Raw genomic sequence first — 21,837 nt, 5'->3', positions numbered from 1 at the left:
TTACTGATAAGAAACACTACTAAAGCGACCGCAACTAACGAGAGAAAAAGGAACCTATCATGCGCTCGCCCTAAGAAACTAAACGAGCAAGTGAACATTATAGACCGGTGGCAATCTCTCCTTTGCCTGGATGAGTCCAAATTGAATTTCCGTACCAACCTCCATGTTCTTTTGTTGCAGACGCGAGTAGTGAATGGCCATGACCTCCATGCCCATGTGTGGTGACGGCTATCCCCACCCGTGAGCATGGAGGAGGACCGTGTCGCATGGTAGCTTTGCTGGTGACACATATTTATTAAAATTCAAGGCACACTTAACCCACCCATGGCTACCACAGCATTCTACAGCGATACCGCCATCCCATCTGGCGCTTTGCGCTCTTAGTCTGGGCACTACTCATTTGTTTTTCACAGGACAATGACCCAAACACCTCCAGGCTGTGGTAAGGCTATTTGACCAAGAATGAGAGTGATGGAGTGCTGCATCACATGACACTAGTCTCCACAATCACCCAACCTCTACCCAATTGAGACATCCGGTTGGGCACTGAATTCGAGACCGCAGAGTGAAGAGAAAAAGCAAAGCAACAACTGCTCAGCATATGTGGTACTCCCTTCAATACTGTGGAAAGCACCATATCCCAGTGAAGCAGAGTATAAGAGAATCGCACAAACGACGAGTGCAACAGCTTGTACAACCTCAACGGCCCCAAAGCGACGTGGCTCAACTAGTAAGAAATCTACCACAACACCCTTAACATACAACTGCGCTCTGACTTGCTATTCATCAACTCTTTACTCGAAGAGATATTCCCTAACTCACTCATATTGCAATTCCCCCTCTATTCACTTTTCATAGTTTTGATGAAAAACCCCTTTGCACCCCCATGCAGTCGCGGAGTGTCCGTCCACACAAACGTTGGTGGAACACCCTGTTACACTGAGCACTTCCACACCAAACCACAATGCGTGGCACACCGAGCTTCAAGATATCTTAAGTCGCTTTGGCTACACCCCTCATCTTCGAGCCACGACCGCGCCCTGAGAACTGGGAACACGCACCTTACATGCGTATCCCCTCAAATCCACCAACAATCCACGAGAGCAAAACATCCACCCAACTCTCCAACATCGCGCACCCAAACCAAACTATCACTAGGCAGTGAACATGGCCTCTCGTAAGAAGTACACTCCCAGTGACCTCTTCCAGATGTAGTACCAACCCTTTGAGCAACCCCACTTTCCCTCAGCAGACATAGGCCACCTTCCAAACACACGTACCCCTTAAGTTCATCAAATTTCTGCCCTGCTCAGTAGCTTGCCCCAGTTCCTCCCTATACCTGTAAGACTTATACGCTACCTTATTGGAGCCATAGAAACCACTACATCTTTTCTCTCCATATTTTTTTAACCAATTTTCAAATTTTTTTTAAAGGGCGTTTTATTTTCATTGTGTTTGTAGTTACCCACCCTTTTTTATGGACGACCCCCAACCCCACACACAGGAGAACCACCCTAGACACCCCCCACACAAGGAACGAACTCTTATCCACGAACGCCGCTTCTATAAACCAGTAGACCACCTGCTTACTCGCCCCAACACACAGGAAAGCACCACATCGGCTCGATGACCACCCCACTTTCAGGAGTGGTAAGTATCGGCGCACCACAGTAATGCATCCCCACCAAGAACACGAACACGCCGAGTGGTAGCCCTGAAGACGCTCCTTTACACTACGCCGGCGCGCTAAAATATACAAGGTCGTCTGTCCTCAGTACAGGTGCCTCTGTAACCCTCACCCACCATACCCGCCAGGGTCTGTGCATAACTGCACGTCTGAGGTTAAAGCACACACATATGAACCAACCACCTAGGCGCATACACCAAAAACAAAGGAAAGTCTAGTTCGCATCCCACTCTACATCACCCCCACACACAGGTGTAGTAACCAACCCTTTACACCCACCCTGCGCCACACACAGGCCGAGCAGCCGAGCTTACCCACCACCAATAGTACACCCCCCCCTTTCAGGAGGAGTAACCCACCCTTACACCCCCCTTTCATAGGGTCATAGTACCTCCACTTTATACCCCCACATGCCACACAGGAGGAAACAAACCCCTGTACACCCCCCCCTCACACAGGAGAAAACCACCCGTACACCCCCCCACACACAGGATTTTGTAACGAAGTCACCAACCCTTACACCCCACACCACCCCCACACACCACAGGAGAACCACCCTTACACCCCCCACGCACAGAGAAACCACCGCTACACCCCCCGACACACAGGATAACCACCCCTTACACCCCCACACACAGGGAACACACCCTTTTTACACCCCCCTCTCAGGATACCACCTTACGACCCCCCCACAAACAGGAAACTACTCCTTACACCCCCCCCCGCCCACCCACCACACAGGGCGCAAGGAAGCGCAAACAGTACCACCCCTTACACCCCCACACAGGGAGAAGCCCACTCCTCCACCCCCCTCCCCTGCCCCTTCGGAAATGCCAATCGCTGCGGGCTCAACAGATTGAGCCACCCTTAACAACCCCTCCCCACACCAGGAGTACCACCCTACACCCCCCCCCCCCACACACAGGGAAGAACCACCCTTACACCCCCACACACAGGAGTACCACCCTTACACCCCCCGTCAGGAGTACCAACCCTTACGCCCCCCGCCCACCCCCCCACTTTAACAAACGACCCTCCACACCACACAGTAAAGGTTCTGCCCCCCCCCAGACTAACTAACTTATCTCCGCTCCCAAACCCACACACATGCATGGGGAAGAACCACCCTTACACCCCCACGATCAAGTGATGAACCGTATACCCTCTAACACCCACCCCACAGCATCAGGCCGGATATAACGATTCTCTATTTTCCATCCCCCCAACACACAGGAAAAAACCACCCTTACACCCCGCCTCCTACCGCTTCGGAGTTGAGTACCACCCCCATAAAATGTACAACCTAACTCCGTCAGCCATCAGATAGCGAAGGAACTACCCTTACAACCCCCCCCACACACAGGTACAGTACCACCTATACCCACCCGCCTACACACTAGAGTAGCAACAAACCCGTTACCCACGCCTTTCTGCTTCTCTTTCTTTCGGGTCAGTAACCACCCTTACAAAACCCCTCCCACACAGGAAGTGTACGCACCCTTACACACCCCCCCCTAACATCAGAGAATCGTAGAAACCATCCGCGTGTACACCCCCACACCACAGGGATGTGCTCAACCCCTCTTACACCCCCTCACTTTCAGTGTCAGTTGTGCACCACATAGCACCCCCCGCTTCTAGGTGTATAGTACCAACCTGTTATACCCCCCCAGCACACAGGTGAAGAACTTACACCCTTCTACGACGCCCCCGCGCTATCTCCTTAGTGCTTGCCACGACAGAAGAACCACCGATGCCTAGTACACCCCCACACACAGGAGAAACCAACCCGCACGTGATTAACAGGCGCCCTCACAAGCAACATGCCCCCAACACAACCACACAGCAGAGTAAAGAAGCCAACTGTTAACCACCCTTTACAAGCTCCCTCCATCGTGACACGAGAGCTGTGGAACACCTTGACTGGCCTGCACAGAGCCCTGACCTCAACCCCATTGAACACCTTTGGGATGAATTGGAACGCCGACTGCGAGCCAGACCTCACTAATTCTCTTCGACGAGCAGGATCCACATACACTACATGACCAAAAGAATCTTAAGATGAATGCTAAACTATATTACAAAAAAGTTCAATGTAAATTGTCTCACAGGTAGGGTCAGTGTGTCTCTCTCATCGGTGGGGTCAGTGCGGAGGTGAGTGTGTGTCACTCTCACCGGTGGCGTCAGTGCGGAGGTGAGTGTGTGTCTCTCTCACCGGTGGGGTCAGTGCGGAGGTGAGTGTGTGTCACTCTCACCGGTGGCATCAGTGCGGAGGTGAGTGTGTGTGTGTGTGTGTGTCTCTCTCTCTCACCGGTGGGGTCAGTGCAGGGGTGAGCATGCGGTCCCCCTCTCCTCCGTCCACCTTGGGCAGGTTAAGCCCCACCTCTCCACTCTGCTGCAGCTTCTCTGTCACGTCCTCTTCCATGTCTCCGTTGGCTGGGAAATGGCTGTGGTCATGGCCCTGGAGAGAGGGAGAGGGAGAGAGCAGAGAGAGAATGAGAGAGCAGAGAGAGAGAATGAGAGAGCAGAGAGAGCGAGAGAGCAGAGAGAGCGAGAGCGAGAAAAAGAGAGTGCGAGAGAGAGAGAGCAGAGAGAGAGCAGAGAGAGAGAGAAGAGAGCAGAGAGCAGAGAGCAGAGAGAGAGAGCAGAGAGCAGAGAGAGAGAGAGCGAGGACCATTAGCAAGGGAATCAGAAGTCCATACAAGTCACATGAAAAGTATTTTAATGACGCCACGTTAAAGCACAGCTTTCAGTAGGCCCCTGTACAGTAAATGGGTCAAGTAGACCATATAATTGGTTTAAGAGGCCACACCTGACCCGTGTTAGTTAAGGTATTACATTGGCTTGGCTGATCCATCAGGTCTTAATCATATGGCTCAAAGCTGCACTATGCTGAAGGTCCAATAGGAGGAAGCATCACCTCAAACAATGTCAACAACAGACCAATAAGGCAGATGGCATATTATTATACACTACTACATACAGGGGTTACTCTGGGTCATAGCACCGCATTAAATAGACATCTCATCAACCACTACTGACCAGATTAAAACTATCCACTGATACTAGCGTCGCTAAGCAACCTTCCCGGGACTTTCCCTGGGCTACAGAGACAGGTGCAGTGACGGTAGTGTTCTTTCATGTCGCTATTCTACATTCTCATTTATCATGGCTTGATTGTTTACTGTGGRAAAAAATGGCACCAATGTGAAGCATCTTTTTAAGGCAGTTCACACCGTCGCTCCACATAAAACAGGTTTCTTTCCTGGAAGGTGTTCTCATTTATCATCCGTGGCTACTGTACATGCCTTAGATGCCATTCTCACACTAAACAATGTGAAGCACCTCTCTCGGCGCCTTGCGGGTTAGTCTGGCACGTACAGTAGTCGCTGATAAATTAGAATATCTTCAGAGGAAAGAATAGTTACGGCARTTAACCCACTGWTCCCCGGGCGCCGAAGACGTGGATGTCGATTAAGGCAGCCCCCCRCACCTCTCTGAGTCAGAGGGGTTGGGTTAAATGCAGGAGACACATTTCAGTTGTACAACGTACTTGGTATTCCCCTTTCATTACACAAAGCCCTGAGGACACTTCCACTGCCTCCAGAAAGTATCCATAGCCCTTTACTTATTCCACATGTTGTTGTGTTACAGCCTGAATTAAAAAATGGATTAAAATGTTTTCTCTCTCACCCATCATCTACACACAATACCCCATCAAGATAAAGTGAAAAAAATTTTTTTTTTTTAAAGAGCCAATTTATTATAAATGAAATACAAAAATATCAAATTTAAGTAAGTGCACACACCTCTGGGTCAATACTTTGGAGAAGCACCTGTAGCAGCGAGTACAGCGGCAAGTCTTTCTGGGTAAGTCTAACATGCTGACCAGACAGCACGAGCACGTGCCTCCACTTGCGAAATGGCGCGCATGCTGGTTTTGATCCSCCACACCAGACGYGRTCGGGACACGCAGGTTGAAATATCAAAACCAACTCTGAACCAACTATATTCATTTGGGGACAGGTCGAAAAGCAATAMACATTTATGGCAATTTAGCTAGCTAGCTTGCTGTTGCTAGCTAATCTGTCCTGGGATATAAACATTGCRTTGTTATTTTATCTGAAATGCACAAGGTCCTCTACTCCGACAATTAATCCACACRTAAAAGGGTAAAAGTTTGTTTCTAGTAATCTCACCTCCTTCAGGCTTCTTCTTTGGACTTTATATAGCGGTTGGCAACCAACTTTAAGGTGCATTACCACCACCAACTGGACTGGACTGTGGACCGCAGTTCCTCTTTCAATCACCCACGTGGGTATATGCTCCTAAAAACTAATGAGGAGTTGGAAGAGGCAGGACTTGCAGCACATCAAGCATCCCAAATAGAACCAAGTTATTTTTTAGCGCCTGGTTACCGAGGCGCTCGTTGCCATGCGCAAGCAGTGTGGGTGCAGTGATTGAATAACATGCATGTGTACATTTATTTTGCAGCGCACACGACGCGAGCGGTGTGGTCAGCCGGTCAGAGCTTTAAACACCTGGATTGTGTAACATTTGACCATTATTATTTTCTAAATTCATCATGCTTTGTCAAATTGGTTGCTAAACAACMATTTTTTAGGTCTTGCCATAGATTATCAAGTAGATTAAGTCAAAACTGTGCCTCCCGGGTGGCGCAGTGGTCTAAGGCACTGCATCGCAGTGCTAGCCGTGCAACCAGAGATTCTGGGTTSGAGCAGCCGGCCGCAACCGGGAGRCCCATGGGGTGGCGCASAATTGGCCTGGCGTCGTCTGGGTTAGGGAGGGTTTGGCCAGCAGGGATATCCTTGTCTCATCGCGCACTAGCGACTCCTGTGGCGGGCCGGGCACAGTGCACGATGACCAGGTCGCCAGGTGTTTCCTCCGACACATTGGTGCGGCTGACTTCCGGGTTGGATGTGCATTGTGTCAAGAAGCAGTGCGGCTTGGTTGGGTTGTGTTTCGGAGGACGACAAGACTAACTACTACCAATTGGATACCACGAAATTGCGGAGAAAAAAGGGGTAATTTTTTAAATAAATAAGGTCAAAACTGTAGCTCAGCCATTCAGGTAAATTCACTGTCTTCTTGGTAAGCAACTCCTGTGTAGATTTGGCTCTGTGTTTTAGGTTATTGTCCTGCTGAAAGGTGAACTCATCTCTCAGTGTTTGGTTGTCTGCTTTCCACCAGGTTTTCCTCTAGGATTTTGCCTGTGCTTAGCTTCATTCTGCATTTTTCGCAGTATTTAGTGCCTTGATGCAAAACAGGATGCTGTTTTGGAATATTTTATTCTGTACCAGGGCTTCATATTTGCACTCTGATCATTCGAGTGTAGTATGTTTGGGACTAACTACAGATCGTTGTTGATTCATGCCTCAGTTTTCAGTAAATCCATAGTCGTTTTATCATAAGTCTTATCGGGTGAATTTCCATAGCTGTTTATCAGTACGTATAGAGTTCGTTAGGCCTGCGCTGATGAAGTCCATAGCAGTTATCAGAAGGATGTATGGAGTCCATTAACGTCTGAAGGTCCCATTCAGACTCACCGCTTTGTTGTTGTTGTGCTCTTTAAATGAACACGTGACTGGCTCAACTGTTTCTGGGGAACTACGATGTGCTTTCATAATGTGAAGGTGAAATTAAAGAACATCCTTTCTTAATCTAATTATTGCACAAGTTGACTGCAGGTATTAACTTAAAAAAGTTGAAGTACAAATATTAAAATAAATAGTTGTGACGCTATAGACTGTATTAACCATCCCATGGCTTTTTCCAAATACCCCGGTATACCGACCACGCCTAATTCAATGTCTGCTTTTTTATTTTATTTTTTACCCATCTACCAATAGGTGCCCTTCTTTGCGAGGCATTGGAAAACCTCCCTCGTCTTTGTGGTTGAACCTGTGTTTGAAATTCATTGCTCAAGTGAGGGACCTTACAGATGTGTGGGGGACCTTACAGAGATGAGGTAGTCATTCAAAAATCACATTAAAACACGATTATAGCACAGAGTGAGTCCATGCAACTTATTAAGCAAATTTGTACTCCTGAACTTAGGCTTGCCATAACAAAGGGGTTGAATACTTATTTTGAATTAATTTGTTAAAATAAAATCATTATTAAACTGAAATTATGGGGCATTGTAGGTAGGTCCGTGAAAATAAATCTCWATTTAATCCATTTTAAATTCAGGCTGTAACAAAACGTGTTAAAAGTCCAGGGAYGTGAATACTTTCTGTTGTCTCTGAATGCGAACTTGTGTTGCAGGCGTCTACTTCACTTGAGTCTGTTTTAAGTACACGTGTAATTATGAATGTGTCATTGACTCACATCCAAGTAAGGTCTCCTCCAGGCTACACGACACAAAGCAAACAGACCCAACAACATCCGACGTCATCATCTCAGATGCAATAAGCAGAAGCAACATYCCACACCCGTTTCAGTTGAAGGCCAACTGTTCTGTTACTGTTCATAAAGCCAACGCCCTGATACACAAGCTAAACCAGCTTCGACTGATATGATTTTATCCACATTGTCAAAATGCAAACAGTAATATCTCTCTAATCCATCTAAAGGGCGGATGCTTATCGGTGTGTGTGAAAAGCCCTGGTCGAGACTAGTGGATGTTTAAGAACACCGTAGAGCCTCGCTACAGAACAAGATTTCTCAACCGAGTCTTCTTGGAAGTTGGAATACCGGTCTTTTCACATTTGTTCAATTCCAACAGCAGCACACCTGATTGAACTAGCAAAAAGTTGTTACGATAAATTAGTTGACGAGTTGAAATCAGGTGATCTCGTSTTGGCACAAATATACTAGATGACTGTTGGTCCTGAAGCCTGGGTTCATTGGGCTGAGAAACGTTACAATATGGTCAGGTGTATTGGGTCATGTCTATAGGTTATAAACTCAGCAAAAAAAGAAACGTCCCTTTTTCAGGACCCTGTCTTTCAAAGATAATTCTAAAAAGTCCAAATAACTTCACAGATCTTCATTGAAAGGGTTTAAACACTGTTTCCCATGCTTGTTCAATGAACCGTAAACAATTAATGAACGCGCACCTGTGGAGGTGTTAAGACACCAACAGTTACAGACGGTCAGCAATTAAAGTCACAGTTATGAAAACTTAGGACACTAAAGAGGCCTTTCTACTGACTCTGAAAAACATCAAAAGAAAGATGCCAGGGTCCCTGCTCATCTGCGTGAATGTGCCTTAGTCATGCTGCAAGGAGGCATGAGGACTGCAGATGTGGCCAGGGCAATAAATTTCAATGTCCGTACTGTGAGACGCCTAAGACAGCCGCTACAGGGAGACAGTACGGACAGCTGATCGTCCTCGCAGTGGCAGACCACGTGTAACAAAACACTTGCACAGGATCGGTACATCCGAACATCACACCTGCGGACAGGTACAGGATGGCAACAACTGCCCGAGTACACAGGAACGCACAATCCCTCCGTCAGTGCTCAGACTGTCCGCAATAGGCTGAGAGAGGCTGGACTGAGGCTTGTAAGCCTGTTGTAAGGCAGGTCCTCACCCGGCAACACCGGCAACAACGTCGCTGGACCAGACAGGACTGGCAAAAAGTGCTCTTCACTGACGAGTTTCGGTTTGTCAACCAGGGGTGATGGTCGGATTCGTGTTTATCGTCGAAGGAATGAGCGTTACAGTGAGGCCTGTACTCTGGAGCGGGATCGATTTGGAGGTGGAGGGTCCGTCATGGTCTGGCGCGTGTGTGTCACAGCATCATCGTATTGAGCTTGTTGTCAATGCAGGTAATCTCAACGCTGTGCGTTACAGGAGACATCCTCCTCCCTCATGTGGTACCCTTCCTGCAGCTCATCCTGACCCTCCAGCATGACAATGCCACCAGCCAGACTGCTCGTTCTGTGCGTGATTTCCTGCAAGACAGGAATGTCAGTGTTCTGCCATGGCCAGCAAAGAGCCTGGATCGCAATACCATTGAGCACGTCTGGGACCTGTTGGATCGGAGGGAGGGCTAGGGCCATTCCCCCCAGAAATGTCAGGGAACTTGCAGGTGCCTTGGTGGAAGAGTGGGTAACATCTCACAGCAAGAACTGGCAAATCTGGTGCAGTCCATGAGGAGATGCACTGCAGTACTTATTGCAGCTGGTGGCCACACCAGATACTGACTGTTACTTTTGTGTTTTAACCCCCCCTTTGTTCAGGGACACATTATTCCATTTCTGTTAGTCACATGTCTGTGGAACTTGTTCAGTTTATGTCTCAGTTGTTGAATCTTATGGTCATACAAATATTTACACATGTTAAGTTTCCTGAAAATAAACGCAGTTGACAATGAGAGGATGTTTCTTTTTTTTGCTGAGTTTATAATGCATGTGCAGTACATAACACTTTTCTGGTTTCTGACCAATCCCAATAGGTTCACACATTAGTCACACATTTGCACCAGGCAAACAAATGTCATGTTTTTGAAAACCATGCAAAAACAGACAGGATGAAAGAAATGACATATCTCATGTTTGTCATCCTTGTGCATCCTTGTCCTTTACCTCGCTGTACCCAAAACAAATACCAGCAAAAGTTGTTGAACGCGGACTCACCTTATCCTTCGGTTTGAGCAGCATCTTGAGGATCTTCTCAGTGAAGAAGAAGAGGTAAAACCCTCCAAACACCACCGTGGACTTAGACACATAGTTGTCCACCATAGGGTTAAAACCAAATGCCTAGGGAGGACAATATACATAGTTAACTATAACGCATCAGTCAAATTGGTTAATAACAGGGTATTACATCTGACAGTGAAAGGATTTGTGTAAAAATTAGAATTGGCTTGATTGAACTAGCTAGGGACTATTACATGGGAAGAGTGCCAATTATGGCTGCGTCATGACTCAGCACAATTGAAGCGGAACATGTCAGTTATGGCCATTTTCTCACTCTACATCCAGGTCTCTGACCTACTTTATGTGTTTATATGTGTTATTGGGAATGATTTTCAGTACATACATTTAAAAGATTGGTAATACCAATCCCTAACTTCACACGGTCAGTGTTCTTTTATAAAATGGTATGTGAACAATACTAGGTGACAACTAATCTCAGGAAGTCAAGTGTTAAGTAAATTCTCCCTGATATCTTATTGAGACTATGGGGGAAGGACATAACAGCCCTGACTGGCTGGCTGGCTGGACAGGATATTACAAACGCTAGCCAGTTTCTCTCCTCAAGGACACAGTACCAGGCTAAGAGATAGCCTACTGTTATAAACATCACCAATAAAAACACTGTTTAGAGCGCTATCAAATGGCAAAATACTGCTTCAAGCATTTAAAAAGGCAGACATTGTATCTATATTTCACTGTAATCAGCACATTAGCTAACACCTTGGGCTGTTTGTCTGCTAAGGTCATCTACTGTGGCCTGRTTTCCAAATATGGTAGTACTTTTCAGCCAACTCTTCTCTGCCATGTTGGTTTGGGATCATGTGATGGGTTTTCTGTTGCAAAATGGACCCAGGTGGATGAGGTGAATTTCTAGTCCATCTCAGAACAGACTAAAGCTAGAGAAACTATTTTCCTCAGTGCTTCCCCTTTCCAGGAAGGCCCAGCAGCAGCTCAACRGGTCTGCTTTTCAGAATCACATAGGGGACAATAAAGTGATACTGTTAATTAAGTGGGTGGTTCTCCYAATTAATCTATGGGCCGGGCATGACCGTAGTTAGTCTGGTTTCATTTGGGCTGAGGGCTGCTTGGAGAGGGGGGGGGGACATCTGAGGTAGTGGAGCACATCCTATTTCCTATATAGTGCACTACTTTTGGCCATAGCCTCAGCCAAATGTAGTGCACTATAAAAGGAAATAGGGTGCCAGAAGTCGTGCACTACATACGGAATAGGTTTCTGAAGTTGTTCAATAAATAAGGGAAAGGGTGCTAAAGTAGTGCACTACATAGGGAATAGGGTGCCTAAAGTATTTCACTACATAGAGAATAGGTTTCTGAAGTTGTTCAATAAATAAGGGAAAGGGTGCTAAAGTAGTGCACTACATAGGGAATAGGGTGCCTAAAGTAGTGCACTACATAGGGAATAGGGCACTAATGTATTTCACTACATAGGGAATAGGTTTTTGAAGTTGTTCAATAAACAAGGGAGTGCACTACGCAGGGAATAGCGTGCCCTTCACACTACCTCTGGGATGAGCTGAAACAGGGCGTTGGAGTAGAGGGTGCCAATGGCCAGGGCTATGAAGTAGAGCAGCAGACGCTTGTAAAAGGTTTTCCTCATGAAGGGGACCACACTGGCCCCAACCAGCGAACACAGAGAAATGAAGGTCACACACAGGAAGCCATAACCCCAAACTGACCACGACCAGAGGGGAGAGAGGGAGGGAAAGATAGAGGAGAGAGGAGGAGAGAGGAGAGAGAGACAGAGGGAAGGGGGACCAAAGAGGAACGGAAAAAAGGAAAGAAAGGGGAAAATTAGTTAAATTAACATCATGAAATCATTAAAGATATTATTTTTTGCAGTAGAAGGATTAACCCGAGAACACCAGTTAAATGTCAATCCTGAAGAAAATAATCACATCACCCTCAACAGTTCTGTTCACAGAGAACAGGAAATGCCCAATCAATGGACACTGACTGTCTATTCACAATCAATGTCCATTCACAGACCTCTGTGTGTGTGTGTGTGTGTGTGTGTGTGTGTGAGATCACTGTATGATGGAGACACCATGACTTGTTTCCCATCAGACCAGTGTTCCAACCCCAAACAGCCTGTGATTAAGAGATGAGGGAGTAATTATGTCATCGCAGATCAGAGGAAGTAGAATCCTCAGGCCTTTATGATGCAGCCTGGAACCACTGGTGCTTTAAACTGGAGCGGTCACACAATACAGGTGGGTATTAGGGAGTACGCAACGCAAGACCGATCAGATAAAACCAGAGAAAGATAGAGAAAGGGTAGCTAAGAACACACACACACACCATTGTCTTTCAGGCCAGGTGTGTGTCTGCTCTGCACCACTCCACTAGCTAGCTGCCCCAGGGCATGGTCTGAGCTCCTGCTGCCGCTGGCTCACTGCAGACACACTAAACAGTCCCACTGCCTGAGAGCGTCATTTTATTTTAAACACCAAATTCACCAATCGTATTTTGAGAAAGGAGGTAAAGTTGTGGAACACTGGGAGCAGTAAATTTCCACTTGGCCTGGTTTCCCTGAGGTGAGCTTAGAGAGGTACAGTGCACTGTGCAGCCAGCCAACCAGCAAGTCAGCCAGCCAGCCTCTCTCAAAGGAGAACCAGTCTCACAGATGGCATATATATTCCACAGCCAGCGAACAGTGCAGAGTAGCCAGACCAGCCCGTGTAGACACACACACAGATAAGAGACAGACAGAACAACCAGTCCAGAATTCCAGTGGCAGAGAAAATCACTGAAGCAACTGTAGAATCACAGTAGCTCTTTGATGACCACTGGTTGGTTGAACACGACAATTCCCAAGCTGCTAATTACACTCCCAGGAAGAGAGAGAAGGAAATGCCCAGGAGGAGGTGAAGAACAGAGAGAGTGCTGTGGTCAGTGGGGCATTGAGGGAGGGGATGGGGGAGAATTTTTTTTTTGGGGGGGGGGGGTGACTTTTTCCCAACAGGGGATTGATGGATACCGCACCTCTGGCAAGAGCTGGAACACAGCGGTGGAGTAGAGCGTTCCGATGGAGAGGGCGATGAAAAAGACGAGCGCCCGGCGCATGTGACTCGTCCTCATGAGGGGAACCAGGAACACACCGGTGAGAGAGAAGGCACTGACCAGGGTCACACTCAGAATAGAGAAACCCCACACTGATTGGAAAAGGAGGGAGAAGAGGAGGCACACGACACACCAAAAGAGAAGGTTTGAAGTGAACACTGAAGCGCACACATGCCGTTTGTTTAATATGAGAATTACTCTGTGTGCTGTGACAATGATCACAGAGGACTGTGACTACAGGAGCGAGTCATGATCACAGAGGACTGTGACTACATGAGCAGAATATGATCACAGAGGAACTGGACTACAGGAGGCAGCAATGATCACAGATGATGTGTGTGATGTCTGAGAGGGAGGTATCACAGGGCAGTATGGGAAGGGAAAGGGATCAGTGGTAAATGGGAGGGAGAAGTGACATTGTGGAAAGGTGCAGTCGACATGTTGAGCATAAAACTCCGTAATGTAAAATGAGAGTTAAGAGTCCAAGTTTCCTTTCAGCACACCAAAAAACACCTGCTATCCCTGTGGGGAGGGAAGATTTGGTTAACTTTAGGTTGTGGTGTGGATTGCAGAAGTGACAAGAGTCTGTAGAGAAATTTGAGTTTATTAATTCGACATGTTAAAAAACAAGCACACATAAAACTTGAAAAAGCCATATATGCAACATGGGTTAAATCATTGAGGTAACAGAATCTGGGGACTTATTTCCATTGTGGTCCTCTTAAAACAAGATGACTAGGCAAGATCCAAACGTGGTTTGAACCCCGTGTGACAGAGAGATAATAAAACATTAAAACAAAGAAGAAGAACATGATCCAACACGGTTGAACACAGTATGACAGAGAGATAATAAAACAAAGAAGAACATCTCTCTCATCATTGCAGTGACATCATAAGGTACGTTCAAATGGATTAAAAAAGACAAACAGTTCTTTAACTTTATTTTTAAAGCAGGGCAGAGAGGATGCAGTTTTTATGGGCAGAGGCAACTCATTCCTGTGTTATTCAAACAGGACTAGACTACTACGGTGTAAACACTTGAAAATAATTGATCCATCCCACATCCTTGTCTGAAAGACGCGTCGCTGACAGCTACATCCTGACTCGTGTGGTTAGAACATGACATTTTACAYGCGGTTATCGACAGCGACGTACAAGTGACTTACAATTAGTGCACCCAAAGTAGGTCAAACAACCACATAACCACAAAGCAACGTCAGCCCGTCCTCCCTAGCATTTTGTTAACGTAACCTTTATTTAACTAGGAACATTATAGTGTAACCTGCAACGAAGAGGGAAACATTTGAAGGACGGACCAAACCCTCCTACCCTCTGCATAATGAACACACATTGTCTCAATAGGAAGCAGTCATCTTCAAATACGGTGCTTGAAATCCTAAACAAAATGAGACAAGCACAAATCTTRGAGCAAAACAGAGACGGCCATTTCTGTGAACAGAGACTTTTAAAAGGAGGGCAATAGGACATATTGAACCGACGTCACTCTGCCCCCACTGCAGCATCCCAACAGCAGCAGCTAGTAGCACCTCAGCCCGAGTCACAGCTGGCCAAATACCCTGTCCYAGACCTGGGTTCAAATAGTATTCGAAATCTTTAAAATATACTTTAGCTGTGATTGAGTTTGCCTGGCGCAATAGGGCCAATGGAATCGTTTCAAAAGTGTAAACMATGCCATCTACCACTCCAGGTTTGGCTTAAGCAAACACAATAGATTTCAAATACTATTTGAACCCAGGACGACACTGGGGAGAGTGCTCTAGACATTAGTGGAAGATGAGTGAAAATGTATCTCTGGCCAAAACACATCCTGTATCAATGCCTCTCTTGACAGAAATTAGGACACAGAAAGGGACAAATAGCATAAAGAGTGAGAGGTTTTTAAAACATCTTCTTGAACAACATCCAGATAAATCACCAACACAATCACAGTACAGAGCTCTTCTCCAGCATTGTCAGTTCATGTGTTAGAATAATTGCAAATTGCAACTAGAACTKTTAGCTGGTATCGAGATGGGAGGGCAAGGCATATCAACATTCTTGAGTTTGGTTTCTAAACACACCACAAGTGCTGTTAGACCACAGAAACAGAATAGGTAGTACCTGACACAGTTCTAACATCCTCATGACTTTCCACAGCGAGTTAGAATGTCCTTTCTATGTACTGTAATTCTAGGTGGAGCGCCCCAGTGGGACGATCACACTAGTTTACTACATTCTCAAAGCCTGTCATTAACAGTCTTTTTATACCCACCAGCTACACCAGGGTCAACTTAGACTGGGCTCTGATGAGAACTAGCTAGTAGCTACTGTTCTTGTTTGCATGTTAAACACTGCCAATTTATACGTAATAAAACTAAACTATACCCTAAAAGCGCCTGTACGAAAGCCTAGGCTGCAGCCTACATACATTCACAACACAATCCCCTAGATTAGAACCAGATACTAAAATGGCTTCCAGAGTAATAACAAGGATATCCAGTTACATGGCCTGCCCACCTCTGATGTCAGCAGGCTGAGAAGCTGTGGGCAGTGTGAGCCAGATCGATCCAAGATGGAGGTGCCTTTACGTATCATCTGTACCTGCTAAGAGGATTCTGTATCTAGTATCCGCTGACAGTGGCCTTCTAATAATGGCTGTTCTGTGCTAAAGTGGACCAGGAAGTACAAGACGAGGAGAAACATAACCAACTGCCTTTTAATTTGTGAACCTTCCTCTGAACTTCATACTGCAGACCAAATCTAACCCACAACAGATTTCTAGAGAAGAGGGAATTGTAATTGTTCTAATGAAAACTTCTTGGAGAAAGTTTAACATAAGACAGTTCAGTGGAAAATGATTGCCCTGGTTGTGTCATCTAGTGACTTAACTGCCTTTAAAACAGAACGTGAACAGTCAGCAGTATACTGGAACTGAAGTACCGGTACATCAAACAACAACAAAATAATATGTATAAAACACGTATATAAAGTATGTAGAAAAGATAATGGACGTATACATTCTTTATGAGATCATCTTTACCTATATAAAAACTAGTCGGGAGAATCTAAAATTCCCAAAATGTCATTACATGGGTCCCCCATTGATTTTGATATGCTTGAGTCAGACAGCATCACAACACGGCATAAACCATGGCAAAATAGGTGTAATGGCAGGAAACTAGCTTTATAAATGTTTATTTTTATATATATATATAAAAAAAAATTATAGGACGGTCTCAACCATTGGCTACGTCCACTGCCACGCCCGCCCCCCTTTTTACCGTAGGGGAAACACTGCAAATGTATTACGAAAGACAATAGGAGTTGACAGGCTCACCCTCAGCAGCAGTGGGTTTGGAAGGCGGGTCTATGATAAGCTCCTCCTTTTTCTCCACCCCACAGGCGCCCGAGTCCAATTGCTGAAGCATGGTGGGGCAGAGCTCCTGTAGGCCACGCCCATCCAGACGAGACTGCTCGTTCATACTGTAAACTGCCAGCGTGTCTCCAGGTAAGCACTGTGGAGGGAAACAGGCAAGCCGTCACACACACACACACACACACACTGACCACAAAAAGAAACCCCAATCACTTCCTATCTGATAAAGGACATGCTTTTTTCCCTTCATGGAAAACTAAAGTGAGATTAACTTATCCATATAGATATGATGGAACTGGACGGTTCCATGCCTGAGCACACAAACTCTGGACAAAAAAAGTGAACAGTCATTCCCTTAGCTCAGGGACACATGGCCATGAAACACACCTCTAACATGAAGAGAAGACAACTCTGTGTTAACTTATCCCTCTGCTCTCCCATAATAAGCACGGTACGCTGCCTAGTGAGTCAAGCCTACGTGGCATTAAGCCTAGTATTAATGCAAAGCGTCCTACTGGCATTAAGCCTAGTTACAAGCGTCCTACATGTATAAGCCTAGTAGTAATGCAAAGCGTCCTACATGGTATTAAGCCTAGTAAGAATGCAAAGCGTCCTACATGGTATTAAGCCTGTAAGTATGCAAAGCGTCCTACATGGTATTAGCCTAGTAGTATGCAAAGCGTCCTACATGGCATTAAGCCTAGTTAGAATGCAAAGCGTCCTACATGGTATTAAGCCTAGTTAGAATGCAAGCGTCTACATGGTATAAGCTAGTTAGAATGCAAGCGTCCTACATGGTATTAAGCCTAGTTAGAATGCAAAGCGTCCTACATGAATTAAGCCTAGTTAGAAATGCAAAGCGTCCTACATGGCATTAAGCCTAGTTAGAATGCAAAGCGTCCTACATGGTATTAAGCCTAGTTAGAATGCAAAGCGTCCTACATGGATTAAGCCTAGTTAGAATGCAAAGCGTCCTACATGGTATTAAGCCTAGTTAGAATGCAAAGCGTCCTACATGACATTAAGCCTAGTTAGAATGCAAAGCGTCCTACATGGTATTAAGCCTAGTTAGAATGCAAAGCGTCCTACGTGGCATTAAGCCTAGTTAGAATGCAAAGCGTCCTACATGGCATTAAGGCTAGTTAGAATGCAACAGCGTCCTACATGGACATTAAGCCTAGTTAGAATGCAAAGCGTCCTACATGGTATTAAGCCTAGTTAGAATGCAAAGCGTCTACATGGCATTAAGCCTAGTAGAATGCAAAGCGTCCTACATGGTATTAAGCCTAGTTAGAATGCAAAGGTCCTACATGGTATTACAGCTAGTTAGAATGCAAAGCGTCTACTATGGTATTAAGCCTAGTAATAATGCAAAGCGTCCTCATGGATTTAAGCCTAGTAAGAATGTAAAGCGTCCTACATGGTATTAAGTCTAGTTAGAATGCAAGCGTCCTACATGACATTAAGCCTAGTAATAATGCAAAGCGTCCACATGGTATTAAGCCTAGTAATATGCAAAGCGTCCTACATGGATTAAGCCTAGTAAAGAAGTCAAAGCGTCCTACATGGTATTAAGCTAGTTAGAATGCAAAGCGTCCTACATGGTATTAAGCCTAGTTAGAATGCAAAGCGTCCTACATGGTATTAAGCCTAGTTAGAAATGCAAAGCGCCTACATGGTATTAAGCTAGTTAGAAATGCAAGCGTCCTACATGTTTAAGCCTAGAATAATGCAAAGCGTCCTAATGGCTAAGCCTAGTTAAATGCAAAGCGTCCTACATGCATTAAGCCTAGTTAGAATGCAAAGCGTCCTACATGGTTTAAGCTAGTTAGAATGCAAAGCGTCCTACATGGTATTAAGCTAGTAAGAATGCAAAGCGTCCTACATGATATTAAGCCTAGTTAGAATGCAAGCGTCCTACATGGACTTAAGCCTAGTTAGAATGCAAAGCGTCCTACATGGTATTAAGCCTAGTTAGAATGCAAACCGTCCTACATGGTATTAAGCCTAGTAGAATGCAAAGCGTCCTACATGAATTAAGCCTAGTTAGAATGCAAAGCGCGTCCTACATGACATTAAGCCTAGTTAGATGCAAAGCGTCCTACATGGTATTAAGCCTAGTAAGAATGCAAAGCGTCCTACATGGTATTAAGCCTAGTAAGAAGCAAGCGTCTACATGTATTAAGCCTAGTAAGAATGCAAAGCGTCCTACATGGCTATTAAGCCTAGTTAGAATGCAAAGCGTCCTACATGAATTAAGCCTAGTTAGATATGCAAAGCTCCTACATGGTATTAAGCCTAGTAGAATGCAAAGCGTCCTACATGTATTAAGCCTAGTAAAGTGCAAAGCGTTCTACATGGTATAAGCCTAGTTAAGAATGCAAAGCGTCCTACATGGTATTAAGCCTAGTAAAATGCAAAGCGTCCTACATGGTATTACCGCCTAGTAAGATGCAAAGGCGTCCTACATGGCATTAAGCTAGTAACCCTAACCCATCTCAGTGTTCCGTTGTAATCATTTTACACTGTATTACAAGCCGCTGATGCACGCCTTTGGAACATCTACATTTAAAAAAGTAATAAAATCTATTTAATATACACCATCACAATAAATACAGGATTTATTTTAGTCAGTCTAAGGAAGCACTGTAATATGAAGAAAAATGTAACTAGTTACAAGATCTTACATTTTGGATCTGGCTAATGATTGGCCCAATAGGGTAATCATTTTTTTATAGCGTATTATTATAGCAAATATGCTCATCAGTTGGGGTTGATAATGATTATTGTGCTAGTAGCATACCTGAAAATATATAGACCATGCATACAGGCTGAATGCATGGTCCAATATGTTAAAATAATTAACAAATAATTGTACCAACATGTTATTGGGCTCATTTCTGAAGTTGGAAATTATATTTGAGTATGGTGTCAGCATAATTTATTTAATTCATTTTTGGAGTAGAATGTCCACTTAGAAAGAGTCACCAAAACTGAGATTCTCAGTCCTTCTACGTAAAAAATTATCCGGGGGGACCAGAACATCCAAAACAAGGGGGGATGCCCCATTCAACCCCCCCTCTCCACAACCCCAGAGACAGACTGGATATAGGGATGTCACTTCCTTTGTTTTGACATGAACAGCAATAAATCAATATGATTCGTTACAAATGTTTTGAAAAGACAAACATTAAAGTTTGTGTGGGACAGATCTCAGGGAAGGGGTCTGAAAGGAAGGAAATGCAAGGAGAGAGCGGCTCCTAATGCTTAGTATCAGTCAATATAAATCGATTTACTTTGGACAGGTTGACTCTGGGCGGCGCCGGTGGAGCTGTCGCCTCTGCAGCGGTGCCGTTGTCTCCCAGGCCAGGTGCACCGAGTCGTGCCAGCAAAGAGCGGAGCTGGGGGACAGAGATGGTGGCATTGTCCCCATATCGCTCCAACAGGCCCTGCAGCACCTGGGCCGGAGAARCCTGGTCTTCGCCGAGCGCTCTCCCCAGGGGACACAACAGCAGGGCAAGGGAGAGGAAGACTGTCAGCTGGGCCACACAGACTGAGCAGCCATGGACGGGACTCTGAGTCATGATGACCCCTCCACTGGCTGGGTTACGGCTGGGGAACAGGAAGAGAGCAAAATGGGTTAGTTAGTAGTTCTGGCTKGCTGAGGAGAGGTCACTGAGGTGGATTGGTAGGTAGGTCTGGCTGAGGAGATGGGAGAGCCAAGGTGGCTTAGTTAGTAGGCCAACACAGTGGATTCTGGCTGGGGAGAGGAGAGGTCATAAAGGTCACAGAGGGGGTCAGTAGGCCAACACAGTGACTGGTTTTCAAACCTTTTTGTGCAGCCAGCCAGCCAGCCACACACACCAAGTTTCATTGTCTTACACCTGGTACAATGAACAGAGGAGAGAGCAGGGAAAACCCGATCCCCAGCAACCCGAGCCCAAACACAATTACACCCTGATCTCACATAATAACAGTAGCCATTCCATGACAGGAAGATGGGGTAGCTACAATGACACACAGTTATGCATCAGAGGACAAATTCAGTCAACAGTCCAGAGTCTAACACACAAACACAGAGGACCAATTCAGTCAACAATCCAGTCTAACACACACACACAGAGGACCAATTCAGTCAACAATCCAGAGTCTAACACACACACACAGAGGACCAATTCAGTCAACAGTCCAGAGTCTAATACACACACACAGAGGACCAATTCAGTCAACAGTCCAGACATCAATAATCCATATTACATCATTGCAGTTGACTAAGTGAGATGAGGGAGGGAGGCTAAATAAACACAAAGTAAACGGTTCAGAACAAAGTTTCTATTCATTGCCTTGCAGTATGAAAGACTTACCTCTTCCAACCGGAGTAGTGTGACGGGGCTTAGAGCTTTTATGTAGAGCCCTCGGTACAGAGTAGAGCCCTCGGTACAGAGTAGAGCTCTTATGTAGAGCCCTCGGTACAGAGTAGAGCCCTCGGTACAGAGGTAAAGCTCTTTATGTAAGACCCGTCGGTAACAGAGTAGAGGCCCTCGGTTACAGATAGAGCCCTCGTGTACGAGTAGAGAGCTCTTATGTAGAGCCCTGCGGTACAGAGTAGAGCCCTCGGTACAGAGTAAGAGCAGAGTAGAAGCCCTCGGTACAGAGTAGAGCTCTTAAGGTTCTTCCGTCGGGCTTGGGTAGTAGAGTGAAGAATAGAAAGAGCAGGCATCAACTGTGGGAGAGAGAAAAATATTGAGTTTAAAAACTTAGAGTATAAAGGGAAAAGTACAAGCCAACACGCTCAGTGTATGTTTATACAGCAGCCAGCCAACCATGGAAACACAACTTGTATACCCACTTGCCGCACACTAGACTGTTAGACATCAGTTCAGACATTGGGAACCAAGCAGATGCCACAGACCCACAGTCCAGTTCTAAGAACTGTCCAGTCACTTCCAACGTTGACATTCCTTGTTCCGGATTCCGCGCATTTAGTTTTGAGAGATAAAAACAGTTTAGAATGTGTAGTTGT

The 21,837-nt window shown here is 45.6% G+C and overlaps 1 protein-coding gene across 2 annotated transcripts in view; it reads right to left on the bottom strand.

The window, feature by feature from the left end:
* slc39a14 (solute carrier family 39 member 14) overlaps window positions 1-21,270 on the bottom strand; it is a 31,815-nt gene extending 10,545 nt beyond the window's left edge. The window contains exons 1-6 of one of the 2 annotated variants that reach the window (XM_023978847.2): window positions 21,179-21,270; window positions 20,111-20,426; window positions 16,776-16,953; window positions 13,361-13,530; window positions 10,295-10,417; window positions 3,999-4,148 (exon numbers count right to left, since the gene is read on the bottom strand). In XM_023978847.2, coding sequence (XP_023834615.1) covers window positions 3,999-4,148; window positions 10,295-10,417; window positions 13,361-13,530; window positions 16,776-16,953; window positions 20,111-20,398 — 909 coding nt within the window. In that variant the 5' untranslated portion in view covers window positions 20,399-20,426; window positions 21,179-21,270. Of the gene's footprint in view, window positions 1-3,998; window positions 4,149-10,294; window positions 10,418-11,879; window positions 12,050-13,360; window positions 13,531-16,775; window positions 16,954-20,110; window positions 20,427-21,178 lie in introns of both variants that reach the window. The other variant, XM_023978846.2, reaches the window with a different exon arrangement.
* Between the last annotated feature and the right edge of the window lie 567 nt (window positions 21,271-21,837).

The sequence above is a fragment of the Salvelinus sp. IW2-2015 genome, linkage group LG33, assembly GCF_002910315.2.
Source record: "Salvelinus sp. IW2-2015 linkage group LG33, ASM291031v2, whole genome shotgun sequence".
Classification (NCBI taxonomy): Eukaryota; Metazoa; Chordata; class Actinopteri; order Salmoniformes; family Salmonidae; genus Salvelinus; species Salvelinus sp. IW2-2015.
This window is presented reverse-complemented; position numbering and strand designations above follow the sequence as displayed.